General features: G+C 32.8%; 2 protein-coding genes across 2 annotated transcripts; one reads left to right on the top strand and one right to left on the bottom strand.

The window, feature by feature from the left end:
* Nucleotides 1–78: 78 nt before the first annotated feature.
* On the bottom strand, nt 79–13,575 carry LOC130808783 (mRNA export factor GLE1). The gene is made up of 15 exons (XM_057674273.1): nt 13,391–13,575; nt 13,113–13,301; nt 12,856–13,026; nt 12,143–12,263; nt 11,049–11,197; nt 10,632–10,803; nt 9,520–9,748; nt 7,569–7,675; nt 5,810–5,880; nt 3,774–3,855; nt 2,018–2,098; nt 1,707–1,790; nt 1,194–1,322; nt 969–1,091; nt 79–833 (listed from the first exon to the last, which is right to left on the bottom strand). Coding segments are annotated over exons 1-15 (1,986 nt in total). The 5' UTR covers nt 13,393–13,575; the 3' UTR covers nt 79–557.
* Nucleotides 13,576–17,256: 3,681 nt separating this feature from the next.
* Nucleotides 17,257–21,072, top strand: LOC130808782 (glycosyl hydrolase 5 family protein-like). The gene is made up of 4 exons (XM_057674272.1): nt 17,257–17,855; nt 18,727–18,974; nt 19,140–19,660; nt 20,295–21,072. The coding sequence occupies exons 1-4, from the start codon at nt 17,457–17,459 to the stop codon at nt 20,756–20,758; spliced, it is 1,632 nt and encodes a 543-aa protein (XP_057530255.1). The 5' UTR covers nt 17,257–17,456; the 3' UTR covers nt 20,759–21,072.
* Nucleotides 21,073–21,870: the final 798 nt, after the last annotated feature.

The raw sequence follows: 21,870 nt of genomic DNA, 5'->3' as shown, positions 1-21,870 counted from the left end.
CTAGTTTTTGCAATGCTCCCTTAAGCAACACAAAATAACACAGATGGACTATGCTAAACAAATGCTAAAGTCCATTAATGAAAGCTTCAATACCTGTCGTGTATTCAAGTTAACTAAATTAGCTTTGATTAAGCAATAATTTCTTCACTAATAAAAATACAATCATCGAAACAAATTTGGACGAAGTTACATGGATGACACCTCAAATCTTTTTGCGACCTTATTAAAATAGAGATAAACACATGCTACCCTCAAAACTCTATTTTAAACCGAGTTCAGTTCTTACAAGTTACAAGAACAAGATCACGCATATTACACGAAAAAGAATAGTGCGACACCTATATGCTTTACATCTTACGGCAAAAATTCATTTGAGGACCAAGTGTTTCATGAGCTTAAAACCACACAGCAGAAGATAGCTTCACGAATCACGAGCAAACCTCGTTTGTTTCTCTATACTTCTGGATCTAATATGTTACGCCTTTAAAAAAGTACCAATTCATCAACTAGGATCCCAATCTTTTGAGATTAAGGCTCTGACATGCTTTTGTCATCAACTATCTTTGATAGGTGAAACGTCTGGATTGTGTATGATAGTATTGCTGTTGAGGGTGGTCTACCTCTGGAATGGAATCTTTCGACAGCACAGTAGCCTCAAGGCGCCATCCTGCAGGCTCCTTTAGAAACTCCTGAGATTCTATGTAATCCCGAAGATTTATCATAACACTTGCGTCTTCATGCGCACTCAGTGCAGGCACAAATTCCTTAGAAATGACATTTAGTATCTTCCTAAACTGAAATCCATATTTTCTATGAAGAGCAAACCCTGCCATCTGAGTGCATAGAATGACAAAATAAAACAGTATATATTGCATCAGAAAGGCATCATCAAGAAAACAAGCATACTCCCTCTTTCTTGAACATTAACAAGAGTATAAATGTATATATTCATAAAAAGGACTACTTACCCTTAGGAAAGCCTCGAGTGCAACGGCAGTGTATTTATTAGGTGGGAGACGATTTAAGAACCTTGCAAGCCAAGCCCAAGCTTCTTCCAAGCCATGCATGTTCTGAGCTCCTTCAGCTTCAGTCTGCAAAAGAAGCAGTAGTATACAGTGTCTGTTCTAATTTGATGATCAAAAGCAAATCAACTTTGAACTGCGGCATCTTTGAAAAAATAAAACAGAGGGTACCTGAACTAGTGCCCCGTATAGTTTCATAAGACATTTTACTCTTTCCAGATAGCTATCCTTGCTCTCTATCTCCCCATTTTGTTCCTGATAGCCAATAGCTTTCAAATAAGCTGGCTTCTCGAATGCAGTCTGTATGAAAAGAAAAAAGGCATCAGCATTTCTCGTTGCAAACACTAGTATTATTTCATCAGAGACAAAATCAACATAATCATTATATAAAACTAAGGAGTACCATTTATTTGTAAGTTGTGCCATCATTCTTTAAGGTCTTTAACACTAATGCTTCTAAACAATGTTCCTAATCAAATGGGATTAATTCACCAGTTTAATATGGCAAGATGATTCTTGGATGAATGGGGAAATATGCATTAAAATAGTCCCAAGTATCATTAGACCTAGTAAGGAATTCAAAAGTCAGAAAAACAAACAATGACATGATCAGTAAAAGGCACAAGACCTAATAAGCCAAATTAACATTCAGGGTGTTGAATAAACTTTGTGCTGAATGGTTACCTTTGAGTACATTACATGCTTCGGAACAGTGTAGATGCAAGCTTTGTGGAACTCAGCAAGGAGGCAGTCCATGACAACTGGGACCTGATTCATTAGCAAATAGCCACAAAAACATGAACAGGAGATCAGGGCCATGTTTATTATAGGGTGATCCAAGATAACAAAGTGGCAAAGTATATTCTCATAAGTTAATATCCCTCCTGTTCTTAGTTTCTTACACTCCTGTCTTTGAGTTTTAAATTGCCCTAAGTAATGCCCAGAGAAAACTTGATGAATGAATTTCAATATAAACGGCAGAAAAGAAGAGGTACCTGTGCGCTAATATAAACTATAACATGGGCACATGCAAAAGTAGTTGCATCTGGGTTTGACGTTTCAAAAGTAGAGATGACCTGTACCATCAATATACAAAAGACATCAGCTTATTACTACAAGATAACTGTAGAAGAAAATAAAGGAATCTACAGATTGGTTGATGCACATTCAAGTCAATGCAGATAGTATTTCCAAAAGTCAAGAGTCCTAACTCCTATCAATGGGTAAGGATTACTGATGGTTAATTAAAACAGGTAGAATTGATAGTAAACATCAAATTTTGATATCTATAAAACTAACTTTCAAAGGATTTTCCTGCAGCCGTGTTTTGGGCTTTCCTTAATCAAAAGACTGCTCACTAGCCATTTATTAGTAAGCAGAATCAGCAGATATAATATAAATGAATGTCCACAAGTAAATTGTGAGCTTAAGTTCAAATTTATACTAAATTTATTTGTATTATATAATAATGAGGTTTACATAATACCCAAGGCGGTAGAAATGAGAGGAGTACTAAACCACAATAAGACGTTAATTAATTATCAATCAGATTAGACATTGACATTATAGTAAAATAGGGTAGACATTAGAATCATAAAAGTTATATCCATTCAATCGTTTATAACAATTTTTATGGATCTAAAAAAGGAGTAGGACAAGTAGCAAGACAAACACTTTGGTTATTTAAGACAAAGAAAGGTATGCTACATAAGCAAATTAGTATCGTGAATAGTCCAAGATATGCATGAGAAAGTACAAACCAACCTTATACACATGGAGGAGCACCAAAATTTTCAATCAAGACTAGTCTATAATTTTCTCAATGTCTTTCTTTGAGCCATTTCCTATTTGTAGCAGTCCCGGAAAGGATAAAATGAGTAAATGATTGAAGTAGAAGTGTGAAATGCAAAGGAAGTCTTTCCAAAGTGAGTGTTTCAAGTACCTTAACTCAATTTTCACAAAACCCGAGAAATTGATCTAGAATTGTTGGATTCAACGTGGGCGACTCAAATAGATAGGTACGACTGACATATTATGCAGCCGTGTGCCCTAAATATTATAGAAAAAAATTCTACCGAACTGGCATTAGACTAGTCATACTATAGTCCGTATATGAGTAGTAAATTAGAATTTTAGGCTTTTCAAAGCGATCATTATAGAAGCAAAAGGGGAAGCTGGGAAGCATTAGTAAAGGTGGATGATCAAACATAACTTAAATCAAAATGAAGACATAAGATAAGATATTGGAGTCCGAGACATCACAGATCAAATGAGAGAAAAGTAAGAGGTGCACTGTAGACCAAGATCATATGATCATATGCAAAGAATATCGAAAGATGCTTTAAGTCAAAAAGGTGAAAGCTGAAAACTTTAAAAAACTTAGAAAAGTAAGGGGTGCACTGTAGACCAAGATAAACGAGTGAAGGATAGGAACATATGACAATAGATAGAAATGGATAGAGGAGAGTACATGTCGATGATCATTGGAATTGATTTTCTTAGTTGTACATCAAGTATCAAAAGCTGAAAAAAGCATGTTCTTTGTTAGTGATAATCTCTTACGTTGATTTGTTTTCGTACATGCAGCTTCCCCATATTCTTGAGATTAAGGCTAAGTCAATGTTATTGTGAGCAGTTGTCTATGAAAACATATGTAATACAAAAAGGAATCTCATTGCAAGAAGTAGAATATTAGTGAGGGAGAGGTGAGGTATGCATTACTTAAAGACTGCCAAGTAGTTTTCGCAATACCTTCTTTACAAATATTTCTACTGTAATAGACTGAGGAAGAGAAGGGTCGTTGAACATCTTCACCAGGGCAGTTACTTTTGATCTGCAAATTTTAAACATTCAGAGCATTAATAGACTGCACAAAACATATTTAAAGAACATATAAATGAGAAGTTAGCCCTCCAGTGGTCGCTTTAAAATATTCCCGGACATAAGACACAAGTATCTCAGAATCAACACCAATCAAAGGTCAAGACACCCAATCTTATCAATGTAAAAATCATGCCACATCAGATGTAGTAACTGCAAGACAATGTTTGTCTAGATTGATATTATATTTAAAACTGGAGTAATAAATTGCCGGAAGTTTTCCAATGGATGAATGAAAGTTCGGATTATTAATCCCAATTTTCCTTTACTATATATTCGAAGAAAATATTTTCCTTATTTATATTTTCAAAAAATTACAACATATATATCAATAAGGCATTCTAACATCATAAATATAAACTAGACTACTAGCCACTAGGCAATATTAACAACTATTTCACCCACGAACCACCATCGTTAGTTGCAAGCACAACAATACAATTTACCCTTTGATCTCAAAAATAAAATATAAATGACTTCACTAATCATAAATAAGTACCAAAGTCAACACACAACATCCTCTTTTAGTTTATAAGAAGTTAAAAGTCCTCAATTAATAGCAATGGAAAGCAAAGAAGTAAAATCGAATTAACTTACGATTTGACAATGATTGACTAGAAGAAATAAAAAACCAAAATGCAAAACAGCAATACCATTCAGTATTAACCTAAATAGAAAAACAATGCTTGGAAAAAGCACAAAATGACATCTTTAAGACCGTTGAAGAAGTTCAATTTCCAGCTTTCTTTGCATAGATGGTGGGTAAAACCTATCTCTCAGCTTAAAAACAATTTCATTCCAGGTCACATTAGCATGGGAGGAGACATTTGGCTGTTTTCCACAACAATTCAGCATTAACCTCAAGATAAAATGAACCATATTTAACCTTTCTCCATGCAAGATATACAATCTTCGAACTTAACTGGATCTATTTCTCGCTGCTGGGAGCAGAATACCATTTGGCTGAGGAGAGAACATCAGTTTAAGATAGTAGAGTTTATTGTTGTTTAGTACAGGATCTCAATGTATTCCTATGTTGAAGTTATGTATCCTCAACTATATGTATTGGTGCAAAACTTACCTTGTGATTGAATTTTGTAGCTTATGGTAGTTTAATTTCATGTATTATTCTGGGTTTAGTGAACAATTTATTGAATGTACTGTTGAATATTTGTAATTTATAAATGTGTTTTGCTGCTTCATTCTTGAAATTTGAAAATGCAAGAATGGGTAATTGGGTATGGCAGATCGATGTGGTTGATTTAACAAATATTATTGAAATCCTTAAGTTTGGATAAACTGTTATGAATACAGGTCATGACGAATGAAGGGAGAACAACTCTGAGCCAAGAAACTACACAAGAAGTTTCTTGGGATTGAACCCAGGACGGTAATGGAAATTAAAGACCGTCTTCTAATGGCTCAGGCAAAGATGAGAGCAAATAATACAAACGCTTGGCGGCCCACAAGCTAAGGACCTAACAGGGAGAAATAGATCCAATTAAGTTAGAAAATTGGATATCCTACATGGAGAAACTCTTGGACGTGGTTGGTTGTCCAAGTCACTTAAAGGTTAAATATGATTCATTTTATCTTGAAGAACAAGCTGGATTGAGGTGGATACTTGCGTTCTAAAGCAATACTGGATACTTACGAATTCAATTGGACTGAAAAACATGCACATTTTCCAAAATATTGGCCTTGTCTTTCACTTAGATACTACAGGTGTTCAGATAGCCAATCTGACCAGAGATCAACATCGATGCTCAAAGCTCAGTCCAAGTAACAAAGGCGTCCAAATTCTAAACTAAACTAATACTCACAAACAAACCTGGTGAAAAATCTCTGAGCAGATTATCGCTTGAGTACATCAGCATAAAAGAATTTGTTTAGTGAACAAGACATACCTTACGCTGTCTAATGATCCGCTAACTTGTCTTATCCGCCTACCAATTTCACGGTTTTTGGGGCGCAAGTCCTGTCCAGCAACATATTTCAAATAACAAGTTTAATGAGTGGATGAGATGACTCTTTAAGTTCGAAACTTAAAAACATTTCAATAGTCACACCTTAACAACCCTCAAATATCCCCCCCCCCCCCCCCCCCCCCCCCCTTCGCACACACACAATATAACAACTTCCAGCTTTAGCAGGAGAAGATAACGGAGAAATAACAGAGATGTTCACCAACTAAGTTTCAAACACTATCATATCCACAAAATCCCCAATGACAACTACGAGCATGTTCTCTTCAGGATGGGACATATGTTTTTAGTATCATCTGGCGGTCTGGCCTCGTATAAGCAATTCTTGCCTTAACTGAATTATTCTCATCAGGTATGCAGATTTTGAAAATAAACACAATAATAAAAAAATTGGTCTGGTGTGAATCTTTTTTATGTGGGCTAATTTGATTGAAATCAGCCTTGTCTGTTCTGACTTCTGACTCAAAAATAGAAAAGTTCCTAAAATAATTTGATAAAAGAATCCTTAACCAACCTTCCCCGAACTTCCAGGCCCCATTGTCATTGAGGAAGGAATCCATAAGGGAAAAGAGAAGCAGGAAAACTCACTAAGGAGTTAGGTGTAATTAAATTCCACTAATCCATCTTCAATGATAACTACACGAACTAGCCTAAAACAAGAAACTGCTGTCACTTGTGCTTGCGGAAACTGTGGTGATGTTGAGAAAAATGCCTTAAATGGGGCAATATTGAATCACGGCAGATGCGGTGTGAATTTTGAAAAGAAATCACATAAGGTGAGTTTTGAATTTATAATTGCATTTTTATTATTTAACCACTAATATCCATAGCTGTTATAATTGCACTATAGAGGTACTTGTAGTGTATAAATAACTTATCCGTTTATTATTTTGTTTAACAACTAAAAGTATGAGTAACAGTTTGGTTATCTTAATGATTTAAGTTATTGGGTATTAATGAAATTTTAACGGGGAGACAAATAACGTTGCAATGGTGAAATATCGTTGTAACGGTAAAATATCGGCATTACGCGTTTATGTAACAACACGGCATTTTGACCGTGAATATAACCGAATTTAACATCACGACAAGTGATGTAACTAGGAATTTTTACTCCATTAAAAGCAAACAACCGAAGCTATTGAGATATTAAAGACTAGAAACACAACATTGTTAATCATTCAGATCTCAGTCTTTCTTTTACGGCACCTAAATCACACCTTTTAAATAATATTGGCTTACCAACTCACATTATTGATGTGCTTAGGCCGAAGGAGAGAGATTGATTGGCATAGCAAGGGTATGATCATTAGTTTTTTTTTTTTTTTTTTTCTGGCATTAACGGTTACTAATCACAGTACCAATACCACCGTAGTGTATAGTCTGAAAAATGGTCATGGTATCTCAAAAATCTTTAGTCTTTAGTCTTTAGTCTTTACAGTGCGGTCATGGATAGACTATGAGAACCACTTTATGCTTGGATATTGGTTAACTACTCCTAGAAATAAGTAGAAGTGTAAAACAATGTTGTGAGCTTGGCCAAAGTTCCAACAAATTTACCAGCAATGAAAAGGAAAAGAATGAGTTACACAGGAGTTGATCATGGCATACACAAACCAAAATTAAACATAAAGGATTGAAAATGAACCATAGACTTAAGGAAAGATCATGGTCACATTACCATGTTAGAAGCAGAGATGATAGACTGATTCCTCTCCAGTAATTCCTTGTAAATCTGACACCTTCTCTCCTCAAGCTTCAGAGCATTTTCTGCAGCCCTAAGTAAACCTGCAATCAGTATGACCATTGTCTAATTAAAAGACTAAGAACTAAGACTGCCTCCCGAAACAAAATGGGTATAACACATGTCAGAAGCACGGTGTACAGATACGGAAGTTATTCTAAATAACGAAAGAATATGCTATTAAATATATAAGAAAAGGTCTAGTAGATCTCTTAACCATTAATGGGCCAGCTGACACCATTTACATTGCAGCATACCTTCAGTCTTCAAATATAAAAGCTTAAATTGACTAGATGATATTCAATCAGTTATTATAACTAGCAACAATAAGCATGGCAAAAAAATCAGTTAAACCTTTAATACACCATTTCCGCCCTAAAATTTCTAGGAAGAATGAATAACTTATCAAAATGACAGACAAATGACTGTGGTCGAATTTTGGTGAACATCAGAACACCACGAAAAAGAACAGTAAAATATAGGGAAGAAATGACTTAAAGATGGTTAGAACCAAGAACGAAACTTAAAGATATAACTTATCATAATGAGACTTTCTGTTTTCTCTCTATCTGATGTTAATCCACTCTACATATTAAACAATAAACACTTGAAAATTCAATCCTGCAAGCAAGCCTTGAACAAGGAAGAGTGGATTTAAGTCAACATCCACCATTTCACTACTTCAAATTTACTTAAAAATTTAAAGACTAAGTCTAATGTTGCTGACCTATTGAGTCAGAACATAAAATAAAAGACAATACCCAATGTTTGCTGACCTCTTGAATCAAAACATAAAATAGAGGACATAGACACACTGATTAATGCACCATGAGAATCAGCAAAGCTTCAAAGAAGACTCAGCCAATTAAGGACATAGCCATGTTTCAGAAATATAATTTCTTGGATAGCGCATACATTTACAACACCAACTAATTTCAATAGGAATCCAACAGTAAATATCCACCACTTTCTCCAAGATGTGTCCAGGTCGATCAGGGAAGTTGATCATAATTTCTGGCATCAGTCAAATTAACACACTGAAAACAGCATCATCGGAAAACAGATACAACAATGCCAAAGCCTTAATCCCAACAAGGCAATAATAAGGGGTACAAAACATCAAAGAAAGTTGATAAATTAGGCTCAATCTGTGCGTAAATGGAACATGCGTGTGAGTATTAGAGGTTACAAATGTTTAAGTTGTTCAACTGTACAAGCTGAAGTTTAATAAATTATAATATTTTTGGATGGTCTTAATCCCTCATCTCTAACATATATAAAACTTCCACACATTTCAAGAAGAGAAAATGCCAGTCCTCCATTACAAATTAGATTATTTTTTGTATGGGTCTTAGTTCTCTCAACTCTGACGAATATAAAATTTCCACAGTTCAAGAGAAAATGCTAGTCCTCCATTACACCTAAGATAATACGTATCTAACAGAATCATTATTTCTTGTGGATCTTAATTTTCAAGTGGTAAAGGTAATCACTACTATAGAATTTGTTATGAGTGGCTCAACTCATGCCCACAGTTCTATATTGCACACTTTTTAGTAGCCTATATCTAACATTCCAATTGCAAGTTTTCAAAATAATTCTAATAAAGATAAAATAAACAACATCATTGAACCAAAGATCAGATAATAAATACCAAGCTTCAGGGCACCAAACAAGCGGTTAGGTTACTTCACAAGCCTCGCTAGAAATACTTAGATGCGTTATGGGGACTGGGGACACAATAACAAATGTATAACCCTTCACCCAGCAGAAAAGAAGTGTAAAAAAAATCAGCACACTAAATGCTTTATCAGGCACAAGTGAACGCATATAGAGTAAAATTTACACCAACACACAATTCTTTTGATGTTATAACAAGTGGTATCACCTCCCGACTTCACTTCCTTAGGCACATTTGGAGCAGATGAGCTTGATTCTGAGGTCAAATTGTTGCCTGTTTGCGCACTAGCAGAGTCCCTTGCAGAATTGTCCTTGGCCAAATTTTCTGCAGTTTCTTTGGTTAATCTTTCAGCTTCTTGAGCTGTTTTTCTTAATCTTTCAGCTTCTTCAGCAGTTTTTCTTTCAAATTCAGCTCTTCTAGCAGCCTCACGTCTAACCTGCACCACACGGAAGAAGTGGGTGAAAGTAGAATACAAAACAGAACTAAGCATCCAAAAAATATACATAATATGCATAATAAACAACTCCCTAGATGAATATTGTAAACTCAGTCAAAATGTCTATGATTGCGTAAACGAGATTATTTTGAGATTAAACGAAAGCACGTAATACTCAACAGACAAACAAATTTACTCTTAAGCCAATGGGAAAGTTAGTTTGTAACTCATGTGTTGTACATGAGGTGGAGAAGCCCATATTAAAAACATATCATAGGAGGATCAAGAAAGGGGAGCAGCTGGCAGTAGTTAGTCAGAAATGTTTTTTAATGTTAGTTGGATGTAATATTCTGTTATAAGTTTGTAGGGTCTAGGGCTGGACAGCCTATATAAATAAAGGATGTAAATGCATTTAAAAGGCAGGAAATATAATAAGAAGTCTTTGGTTGGAGCAGCAGTGCTCGAAAACTGCATTCATCATTGTCTTTACTTTTCTTTTCTTTGCCTTCTTTCTAAACTCTAAATCTCTTTCTCGTTCAATTAGTCCACGGTTCTGGATAATTGTTCTCTAAATAATTACTCACAGGCTGGTGTATTACATCATGCTGTTATTGGAACAAAACCCAAGCACATTACCAAAGGAAAAAATTAATCCAAGTGATGAATGTAAAAGCACCTCAATTCCTATAACTAAATAAAAGCATCTGCAGCATGTGGATTAATACAAATTGAAAGCAGAAGCAACAAGCTGTTTTCTTTGCGACACAAACTAGAGAAAAAAATGAAAAGGCCCATTTATCATCTAGAGAGTTAGATGTATAACTTTTCTTCCCACTCCTCCTTAAACGTCTTTTATCGTAATGACAATGTAAAGTATACCAACCTCTTCTTCTTCCTTGGCCTTCTGTTGACGCATTTTTTCTTCCTGTAAAGCCTTCTCTTTTCTTTTCACTTCTTCAAGTGCAGCATCGTCTCGTATTCTTCTTTCTTCTATTTGTGACCTGTGCTCATGATCCCTTTGAATGGTCGTTAAGTGATTATCAAGAGCTTCAGCACTGTAGTGGTAGCACAAGACAGTAACAGGGAAAGTAAGTAGCTTGTCAAGTGTTAACACATGTAAGTGATGAGTTTTTTTTTTAATTTTTTTTTTGAGGTAAGTAAGTGATGAGTATTGATGAAAGGAAAATCAACACATAGTACAAGCATCAATGATCAACAAAGAAATAGCTCAAATCTAGCCAATGCCAATACACAGAAATAAAGTCAGGAAAATCACAAATTGACCTAAGTGACATCTTACATCTTCCGCTGGTAATACAAATCCTGCTTTTTGTCCATTTGTCGTCTAGCATCAGTGCTTTTTTCAACTTGAACAAGAGCTGTTGCAGACTTCTCTTTTTCAGCCATTAATTGCATCTCCACTGCTGATAATTGGTTCCGTATTTCCTCCTATCAAGTAAACTTTCATTTCAGCTTGAGAGAGAAAGCATTAATCCATCCTTCCCAAATTAGTGATGAATGCCACTGTTTTTAGTTAAAACTTTCTCAAAAAGAACACTAATTTTCTTCAAATAGAAATAGTTCCATCATTCTTTCAAAATCTAACTATCACTAGCTTTGTAAGACTTAAAAAAAGAATATTGTATCATACATTGGCAACAAGAACAATTTTGTAACAAAGAATTCCCAACAAGAAATAACTCCCATTGTTTAAAAAATCTATACAAGAATCAAAACAATGAAGCCTTTGATTAGCATTCCTGGAATCATAAACAATAAATCCAAGAAATTATGAATAAAAAAATAATAACACTTAATGTAGGATCAGAATCAACATAAGTATGCATGGAAAATATAGATGTGTAAATAATTTGGGAGACAAAAAATTATCAATGCCAATTATTTAGGATAGACAGAGGATGGAATTAATATTGTCAATAGAAGATTACATGAACATGTGATCTTTCAACATTCCAAAGAGTAGGCACTTTAAGATACTACTCTATTCTTTATGAGCTAGGTATTATAAACTTTCTTGCGTTCATTAGTCAATTCACTTACGGATGTACTTTCAGAAAAACTTGAAACGGTCTTCTACTCAATAAAACTTATAATTCATACAACGTGCCACTAAAATTGGGGAGCTTGAAGATGTTGAGTACAAGAAAGATGGAAGCTGTAGTGTGAGAAAAAAACTCTTTTGAGTCTAACAAGATAAAACGAGTAGCAATTTGACTATAAACTTCTAATTCATACAACATAACCAATATGAATGAACATAAGATAAAGCTGAACATAAGTCAAACTTGCACCTAGGTTCTAGTAAATTTCGAGGGAAACAAATCACAGAGACTACTGCAGCAGTACAGATATCAGATACCAGCAATATCAAACCTTAATGCCAAGCTGGTGTTCATGTGTCAGTTCAAGGAATGCGTTTTCTACCACACCAATTTTATCCATGACAGTAACTTGCCGTTGCTGCATCTCTTCATCGTCTGAACTATCACTTCCACTGGAGAAAAAACATTTGTGAATATCATAGTAATGATTACATATAATGGGTGTTTGGTTTGGGGAAAAACATTTTCCTAGAAACAATTTTCCCATTTTCCATTGTTTGGTTTGACAAAGGAACTAAACTGAAAAACATGGCTGGAAAATTTTCCATCCCCAATATCTTTATTACCCCAAAAATTTTTCTATCAAATCAAACAAAAGAAAATTAATTACCATTTACATTTTCCATTGAAAGGAATTACAATGAAAAACCGTTTTTCAAGAAAAATGTTTTCACCCCTAGATATATTACAAGCTCTCACATTCTCTCACAGGTAACAAGCAATGTTACTTGAACTTTCTCATGTTACCTCAAACACCCAAATCGGACCCTCGAGACTCCAAGGTCGGTGTTCAAAACCTGATTAAACACAGGAAGTGTTTCGCAAAATATCCAAGTCTACCGATATGAGTATGGTAACATGAAAAATTTTTGTTGCTAATTCAAACGCCATTTTTACAAATTCATTAAAGCATCCATCTTAACTTTATAAATCAAAAATAAGAAACAGAAAACCCCTTTAAGTTGATTATGATAAAAACAATACCTGAGATAAATATCATTACAACCAAATCGACTTGCCGGCACCAATTTTCCAGCTTTGCCGTTGAACATATCCCTCTCCTCCTCATCGTCATCAACATCATCATGGACGCGCATTGAAAAAGCCTTTTTCTTTTCTTCATTTTTCTCCAACCTACCAACTCTAGGTAGTTCTCTACACAAACAAACAATCCGAAGATTCAACTTAAACCCACAATATCAATTTCAATTGTAAACATACAAATACGAAATTCAACTTACCGAAATGATGTTTTGATGAAAGGTTTAGGGTTTAAAGAAGGATCAACAGAAGCATTATCATAACTATTAAGCTTCAATTCCAACGAACTCAATTCCGACAAAAGATCATTGAAGTTCCAATTAGGGTTTGGATCAATCGATATTCCATTTACTTCTTTCGGACATGGCAACTCCAATCTAATAAACCCCCTTTTCAATAAATTGACACAACAAATCAAAATAACAAATTAAAATAGAGAACAAAGAATATCAATTTAGATTTAGATAATTGAACTTACATAATATAGAAAACCCTAATTCCAGAAAATCATGCGAATCAATCGGAATTAGCTAGGAAATTTGAACAAATGTATTCAATTCGTTTCAGGATTATTCATTTTAATTACTAGAAACTTAGTAACGTGGTTTTATTTAGTAGGGTTTTGTTACTTTTGTATGAATTTTAGAACGTTAACGGTTCATTTTTGCACGTGTGATTGGTTAGGCGGAATTACTGTAGTAAGATCATCCTTTACAAGAATAATTATTTCAGTAGATTATGGATGAATATTAAATTGCACTGTTGCTTATATTAAATATAGGTTTAGATTGTTTCAATCGTTACCCAATTTTTTTATTGATCCATCTAAAATTTTTTTTTAAATTATGTTTTCTATTCTATTAATATAAATAAATCATTGAATTTCAAAATTTTATGCAATTTATATGCTTATAAATCAATACTTGTTGCATCTTTTTTCAAGTACATCGGTGATTTATGACTAATAAAGGAAAACATAATTGAAGTCTTGTAAATTCATTGCTAAATTTCCATAAGTTATTAACTAGGTGGTCTCAAATAACAATTTTTATCTAATAATTAATCATCAAGCCGTTGCCAATAGGATCAAAATCACATACATAGGTCGATAATTTTTCTGAATAAATTGAAGTATCAGAAGAAAAATAAAAAATAATCATTAAATGGGATAAAATAAATAGTAGATTTTTCACCAAATAGATAAAGTAGGCATCAATTATAATAACAACACAAACCAATTCCTTTTTCAAAATGACTTTTCAAGAAATAATTAGATTTTCCCTTTTGAAACTAAAAGGCCCTGGTGGATCGAAATTGAGTTTTGCATTTCTTAGCATGAAGCAAAGGGCTTTTCCCATATTCTTTTTTGGTACTTACTCATTGGGCATGATATCAATAAACTCTTCAAGTATTTGTTTAACTCAAACTTTTCTTACATACAGAAAGTTTTGTTTGGATTTAATCTACACTATTTTAATGTGCATCAACCTTAAAAAATAATAAAATAGTAAGTATTTTTACTTAACAAGTACAATTATTAAAAAATACTTACTATTATTAGATTGATATATGTTTAAATAGTGTGGATCAAATCTATAAAACATGAATTCAGCAAGATTCTTCCACCATTTGAGATGGATAAAGCCTATGGACCCTAATTATTATTGACCCTATTTTGTTGCTTTATTCACTTTCATAGTAGGAGATCCAACACAAGTACCAAACATAGGCATTAAGTAACAAAGTAAGAAATCCTCGAGGTAGCAATGGTAACAATTAACTAGGACAAATAAATAAGATTTTTCGTACCGGTTAATTTAAAAGTTAAATTATATTTTAACTCTATCAATAATATAGTTTATATGATAAAATTAATTACTTAATGAGTTACAATGCCAACTCAAGTTATTAGTTTCAAATAGATTTTCAATTAACATAGTTAACTCATATTTTTTTGCCTAGCCTCTTTTAAAAATTTTCTTATTAGAAACGAACGTGTTTAGAAATATCTAATATGTAAATTTATCATATTTTTAGAAGTTGTGGAGATGAAGATGAAGTGTATCTTTCATCCAACATATCACTTTGGCGTACACATAATGCCTTTGATATGTGTACATGAGACATTGATGTTTAACGTGCAACATATTATGTAAAAGCAACTTAATTCATCCATATTGCTTAGGACAAATCCAATATGCTTTAATTGGCATATATTTACTAACTCCCTTAATTATATTACTTTCTATTATTTGCTAAAAAACTAATGGAATTACTTATGAAGTGTTTTCAAAGATTTATAATATCACGAGAGATTGTATACTGATGAAATGATTTTACAATAAGGAATCTATATATTTTTTTTTTTTATATTTAGCTATTTAATCCATATATAAAACAAGTTTTACAAAGAGATCATTTCATACAACAATATGTATTTATGATATAAAGTACCTACTTGTTTGGGCTTTGACAGAGGTTCGATTCTCACTACACACAAAAAGATTTGATTCTCTAGTCCTTTTTTTTGTTTTTTTGAAAAGCTGATTCTCTAGTCCCTTGTATTTAGTGGCGAGTCCAGAACTCAAAATCATAGGTAGCATCAACGTGTTGAAGTAAATTAATAAAACAATTTCGCAGAGTCTTACTTGTAAAATGAACAACCCATAAATTTTTCATTACTTCAAATTGACTTGTAAGTAAAACATCGCAATAATAATCTTATGTTACTGTCATTATAAAATAAAAATGGCGATATATGTCATCATCCACACACCGCATCGTACAAAGTTATAAGTTACAAGTTATAGCGAGATCAAAGATTGAGTTAGTGAAATACTTCCTCCGTTCTGAAATACTCGTTGTGTTACGATTAATGACACTATTATCGTTCAAGCTTATTTTATATATACAGCTTATATATACGAAAAAATATATGCAAGTGGGATCTTGTTTAAATCGTCTAATTGCATACTTTCATAAAATTAACTTTTTATAAATTTTAGATGTTCATATTTCAATATATAAATTATTAAAATAACATATTAAATTGTATAAAAAATCAAATATAACAAATAAAGTGAAACGGAGAAAGTACCAAGTAGAAAATGAAAAATTATTATTTTTTTATAAAAAAAACATGGGTAGCCTGCGCTACCCGATGTTTCCATATACATCCGCCTGTACATGCATTTAGTGATTCTCTTACTCTTATAAAGCCATGGTATATACAAATGATACCCTTATAGTCGTACTCTTTTAAAGAGAAAATAGGAGGAATGTAGTTAAAGAGACTCCAAAAAGATAAAGTTGTGCAGAGAATGCAATGAAAGTCATCAAGTACGTATTAGAAAGTTCTGTGTGAACTCCGACATAAACAAAATTAAACTTGAACTATAAAAACCTAAAATTAAATATAGAAACATACATAAATAGAGTATGAGTAAAAACTAAGATTGAAAATAAATAAAGAAGAGGTGTGCCAAAAGTAAAATATCCATATTAAAAGGGGGAGAGCTAATTAAATCACAATTATTTACTTCTAAGTAATTCTCTACTTATTTAGCACGATTGGAGATGGTTTTTATTAAGCTTTTTCATTTTTATCTTTTTATTTATTTTATTATTACTTATTTTTGTCTTTATATATGATTATTTACGAGTTAGAATTTGTATATTAGAAGTTTAGAATACAAATTATGAAGTCTCCCACCACTCTTTATTTCTAATTAGGTAATAATTAAATTAGTAAGTGTACCAACTTTACCAAAATATGACACCTTAATCTAAAGCTCCATTTATTTATTTTTTCTTAAATTAAATCTCCATTTCTTTAAGTTTCTATTCAAGATCAAAAGAGTTGTAGCAATATGAGGAAGTCTATTATTTATAATATTGACAAATCACTCTTATATACAAGAATTTGATAGAGTAGAGCTTTTAGGATTTTAATTTATTTATTTTTATTTAATTTACTGGTACTTATTTTGATGGTGTTTGAAAAATGACTGATAGTTGATAGCTGATAGCTGATTATAGTGGCGAATTTGACCAGTTGATTTTATTAACTGGTTTGACCAGCTGATTTTGAACCCGCTGCTATAAGCAGCTTGTTCAAAAACAATTTATTCGTATTCATAAGTTGTTTCAACCAACTAATTCACCAAACACTTGCAAGTTGGTTTGACCATCCAATCCTTTATTATATCAAAATAAACTAAAATTTCTCAATAAACTAATTTCTCAAACATTTTTTTTTACTTTTTATTATAATTTATAAATTCTGGTAATTGATTAAAAATTTCTAGTAGCAATATTACTTGTGATGTTGTTAAAAATTCCTGACACCCCACTCTCCATATTTGTCATTTCTTGGCTTTAACAACTCAAAAACACCACCCCCAAAATCTCCAATTTGTTATGTACTTACTGACTACTGTATTCTGTATTCTGTATTCTGTATATAAATACATAACCCATCAAATCTCAACAACTTATCCCAATTATCTCACTTTTACCCTAAACCAACCAACAGAAAATTAAACATGAGGAACAAACTCTTGTTTATAAACACTTTCTTCTTCTTTTTCTTCCTTTTAAGGGCGTCATCTCTCTCGTTGCCCCTATCGACAAATTCCCGATGGATTGTCGACCAGGATGGGCAGAGAGTGAAATTGGCGTGTGTGAACTGGGTGTCACACCTCGAGTTAGTGGTTACAGAAGGGCTAACTAAACAACCAGTTGATGTGATCACTAAGAAAATTAGTGATTTGGGGTTTAATTGTGTTAGGTTTACTTGGCCTCTTTTTTTAGCGACTAATGAGAGTTTGGCTTCTCAGACTGTTCAACAGTCTTTCTTAAATGCTGGACTTGCGGATTCTATTCCTGATTTGCAAGCTAATAATCCTTCCTTTCTTGATCTCTCCCTCATCAATGCTTTTCAGGTATTTATCTTTAACTTTTTCTTTTTATTTTAAATGCATAATATGTGATACTAGGATAAGGATTATCTACGGTTTTTATCCTCTCTAGGGTTATATTTAGTACGTTTCATTTTGATTTTTATTGATTAAAACTGATTTTAATTAATAATTAGCGAGTTCTAATTAAAAGTTTACTGATTGCAATTAATTTTTGGTAATATTGAATTTTATTTTACTAATTATTCTCTCTGTTCTAATAGATTTAAAGTAAAAAGAAATTTGTAAAATTTTTGAAAATTGTAACAAATAAATAGAGAGAATGAATTGTATTGATGAAAAATTGTAGGGTTTTTGAAAAATTTATTTTATGTAAAAAGAAATGGGAATTATGAGACTTATACATGTGACTTGAGATAGACTTATACATGTCTTTGTTTGGTAGAATTTTAAAATGAAATTGAAAATAATTAGAAGTAGCTATAAAATTACCAATTTACCCAAAATATATATTTGTTCCTTCTAGTATTTCATTTAATGACAAAAATGTTATTTTCTAACAAATTCAAGTCTTACGATGATGTCTTCCTAGGCCCAAGGACAATAAAAGGTGGAACACTCCTATAAACAAACATACTTTGCTTAATACAAGACTCAATCCCAAAGTTTCACCCCAATTTCGTCTAAACAAACACGCCTAAAAGAAAAAAATGAGTCATTGTTTAAAAATAAAAATAATATAAAATAGGTGAAACTAATCAAATTGACAATTGATACAAAATAAGTGAAACGGATCAGAGAGTACTAGTTTTTTTAGTTGAACAAAAATGTATACCGATTGTAATTGATATTTGACATTTATTTATTTTACCGACCTACAAAAACAAAAATGCAGGCAGTGGTTGAAAGCCTAACAGAAAACAAAGTGATGGTGATATTAGACAATCACTTGAGTAAACCAGGTTGGTGTTGTAGTAATTCGGATGGCAATGGCTTCTTTGGGGATCAATACTTCGATCCTGAACTTTGGATTAGTGGTTTGACTAAAATGGCTACTCTTTTTAAAGATAATCCATATGTTGTTGCCATGAGTTTAAGGAATGAACTTCGTGGACCCAGGCAGAATGCTAATGATTGGTACAGGTATATTTCATTCACAAGTGCATATTTATTATCCTCTATGCTAAGTAAGCATTAAGAATAATGTAAGTAGATATTAAAATACGGTAAGTAGGCATTAATCTTTAATGAACTAGGCGTGAGAGGTTAGCTGAAAGTTAATTCTCTATGCTTGAACTATGAATGAAGGTACATGCAAAGAGGAGCCGAAGCCGTGCATGGAGCCAACCCAAATATACTAATCATTCTCTCAGGCTTAAACTTCGACAAAGACTTCAAATTCCTAAACAACCAACCAGTTTCCCTTACTTTCACAGGAAAATTAGTATTCGAAATGCACTGGTATGCCTTTACAGATGGGGAAGCATGGAAAAATGGAAACCCAAATGAAGTTTGTGGAAAGGTGACCAACTACATAATGGGAATGTCTGGTTTTCTTCTTAGTAAAGGCTTTCCTTTGTTTGTAAGTGAATGGGGTGTAGATTTGAGAGGAACAAATGAAAATGATAATAGGTACTTGAATTGTATTCTTGCTTGGATTGCTGATAATGATTTAGATTGGGCATTATGGACTTGGGCAGGCACTTATTATTTAAGACAAGGGGTTAAAGGTATGGTTGAGTACTATGGTCTGCTTAATTCAGATTGGACTGATGTAAGGAATTCCAGTTTTTTGGACAGAATTTCAGTTTTACAGTCTCCACTTCAAGGTAATTTAAATTTGTTCTTTCTATATACTTGTAACTTGTATTGTGTTAATTATTAGACCCGACCTGAAATTCGACTAGAAATTAAGAAATTAGTGGGTTATAACTCGGAAATTATGACCTGAAGTGCACAAAATTAATGTTGGAAAAACTAGGTCAATTCCCACCATAGCTTGAACTCGATCGCTTTAACTCGTTTACTTAATTATCAACTTTTTTAATTCTAAGTCATCTTTTGGTTTGGAGTAACTGTGTTCATTTGAGTCATCGGATCGATTTCAGATCAGATGTTTCGGTTCGGTTCAAAATTAGATCTTGTATCATGTTAGTTTTACATAATTGATAATCCATTTTTATATCGGGTCAAATCGGGTTGGTTACAAGATCGAGTAAATGTCAGGTTATTAGGTCTGTTTTGAACACCTCTAGTCGGGAGTTCCTATTACGTTTCTGATAAATTTTTGTATTTTTGGTCGATATTTCTTTGTTAAAGCTTGAAAGTCGGTTAATTGATTCTTTTTTATACAAAAATAATTTCTAAACATAGTTATCATATACATATTTTGAAAAACTTGAATGATAAGAACTTTTTGTTTGAAAAAAACTTGAGCTCATGTTTGGAATTATTGAAATGCAGGGCCAGGATTATCAGAGAGGAATAAACACAAGATAATATATCACCCTTCAACAGGACTGTGCATCCAAAGAAAACCAGTGATGGGAGTTCAGCTTGGAAATTGTTTAGAATCCAATCACTGGACTTACACTCCTGAAAAGAGCCTTACAATTAAGGGTTCATACTTTTGTTTACAAGCACAAGGTTTGAATAGCCCTGCAAGACTAAGTATTCAATGTGCAGGGATGGGAACAAGTTGGACACCCATTTCGGATTCGAAACTGCATCTCTCAGCAACATTAAGAAAGAGTAGTAATGTTTGTTTGGATGTTGATTCTAATAACAATGTCATTACAAGTAAATGCAAGTGTTTGAGTAAAGATAGTAAGTGTGATCCTGAGAGTCAATGGTTTAAGATTGTTGATGCTACTGATGTGATTACCACTGGTTTACAATCACAGGCCCAGGGTCACAGCCTCAGTTGATGTTTTATATAGCTTTATATATATATATATATATATATATATATATATATATATATATATATATATGTACATGGTTCCATATTTGAGAATCCTATAAAAATGCCTTGACCAAATCATGAAAAGAAAGTACAACATTATCCTTGTATGAGCATCATGATTCTTCAAAGTCACAAATGACACGGCAATTTCAATATTGAGTTTTCCTCCCGTCTTTCTAAATTTGTTACATTTTGAATTAATTGGTAATGGATTTTTTCACAACCTGATTAGTTGATTTTTAAGTTTTAGCTAGTTTTCACTTTTCTTTATATGCTTAGCATTTATATTATTTACTTGTTATTTATTGTGAAAGGTCAAATTTATAGTGTAAGATGCAGGATTGTGAGTTGCTGCAGGAAGAACCTTTTCAGAGTACCTATACTGAACTGGGGACTTTCTGACCGCATCCTCTTATATGAGTATAGGTTGCCGTCTTTCTTCCGTCCCTAGACTTATGAGCGGAATACATTGAATATGATGATGATGTTTGACAATAACCCACTTATACATGTTTAATTTAACAAACAACCAAAAAAGTCAAAGTTATTTGTTGGTCAAGTTAGTAAACCAATTGAACTAACAACTTATAGCAAATAACTGAATGCCATACATACCATCAATATATTCCACCCACTTTACTATACAGTGATGTCTCCCATTTTACCTTTAAATTCATCATTTTTGTCAAATAAAAAGACAATAAGAGTATAAAACAGTACTCCATGTGAATGGTTTTAACAAAGTAATAATCTTGGTCTTGTATAACAAAATTACAAGAACAAAAGAGTATAAATCAAGATCACCAAAAGAATTCAGATTTTGAATCTTGTTAAGTTATTTTGCAGACTTGCAGTCACCAATGTGAAGTATGAATACAAGACTTAATTGACAAAATCCACTCAATTAGAAGACCATTAGTCTAAGCATGTGACAATCCGTGTCACTTTTTTGTTAATTGCAATTTTAAAAAATTAATTTATTGATTTTGTAAACAATTTCTCATTTATATTTTAATCAACGTTTCATTTTATTTTGCACAATTGCCAATTTACTACTCCCTTCGTTTTTTTCTT

The sequence above is a fragment of the Amaranthus tricolor genome, chromosome 3, assembly GCF_026212465.1.
Source record: "Amaranthus tricolor cultivar Red isolate AtriRed21 chromosome 3, ASM2621246v1, whole genome shotgun sequence".
Taxonomy (NCBI): Eukaryota; Viridiplantae; Streptophyta; class Magnoliopsida; order Caryophyllales; family Amaranthaceae; genus Amaranthus; species Amaranthus tricolor.
Note: the sequence above shows the minus strand (reverse complement) of the source record. Positions and strands in the feature narration are given on the sequence as shown.

Excerpts from the sequence above, each read along its gene's own strand:
- LOC130808783 (XM_057674273.1), bottom strand. Across the intron at positions 9,749-10,631 it reads AGGCCAAGGAAGAAGAAGAG|GTTAGACGTGAGGCTGCTAG; the intron begins GTTGGTATACTT and ends CGTGTGGTGCAG. Across the intron at positions 1,092-1,193 it reads TATACGGGGCACTAGTTCAG|ACTGAAGCTGAAGGAGCTCA; the intron begins GTACCCTCTGTT and ends CTTCTTTTGCAG.
- LOC130808782 (XM_057674272.1), top strand. The coding sequence starts at position 17,457 with ATGAGGAACAAACTCTTGTTTATAAACACTTTCTTCTTCTTTTTCTTC. Across the intron at positions 17,856-18,726 it reads CCCTCATCAATGCTTTTCAG|GCAGTGGTTGAAAGCCTAAC; the intron begins GTATTTATCTTT and ends ACAAAAATGCAG. Across the intron at positions 19,661-20,294 it reads TTTACAGTCTCCACTTCAAG|GGCCAGGATTATCAGAGAGG; the intron begins GTAATTTAAATT and ends ATTGAAATGCAG.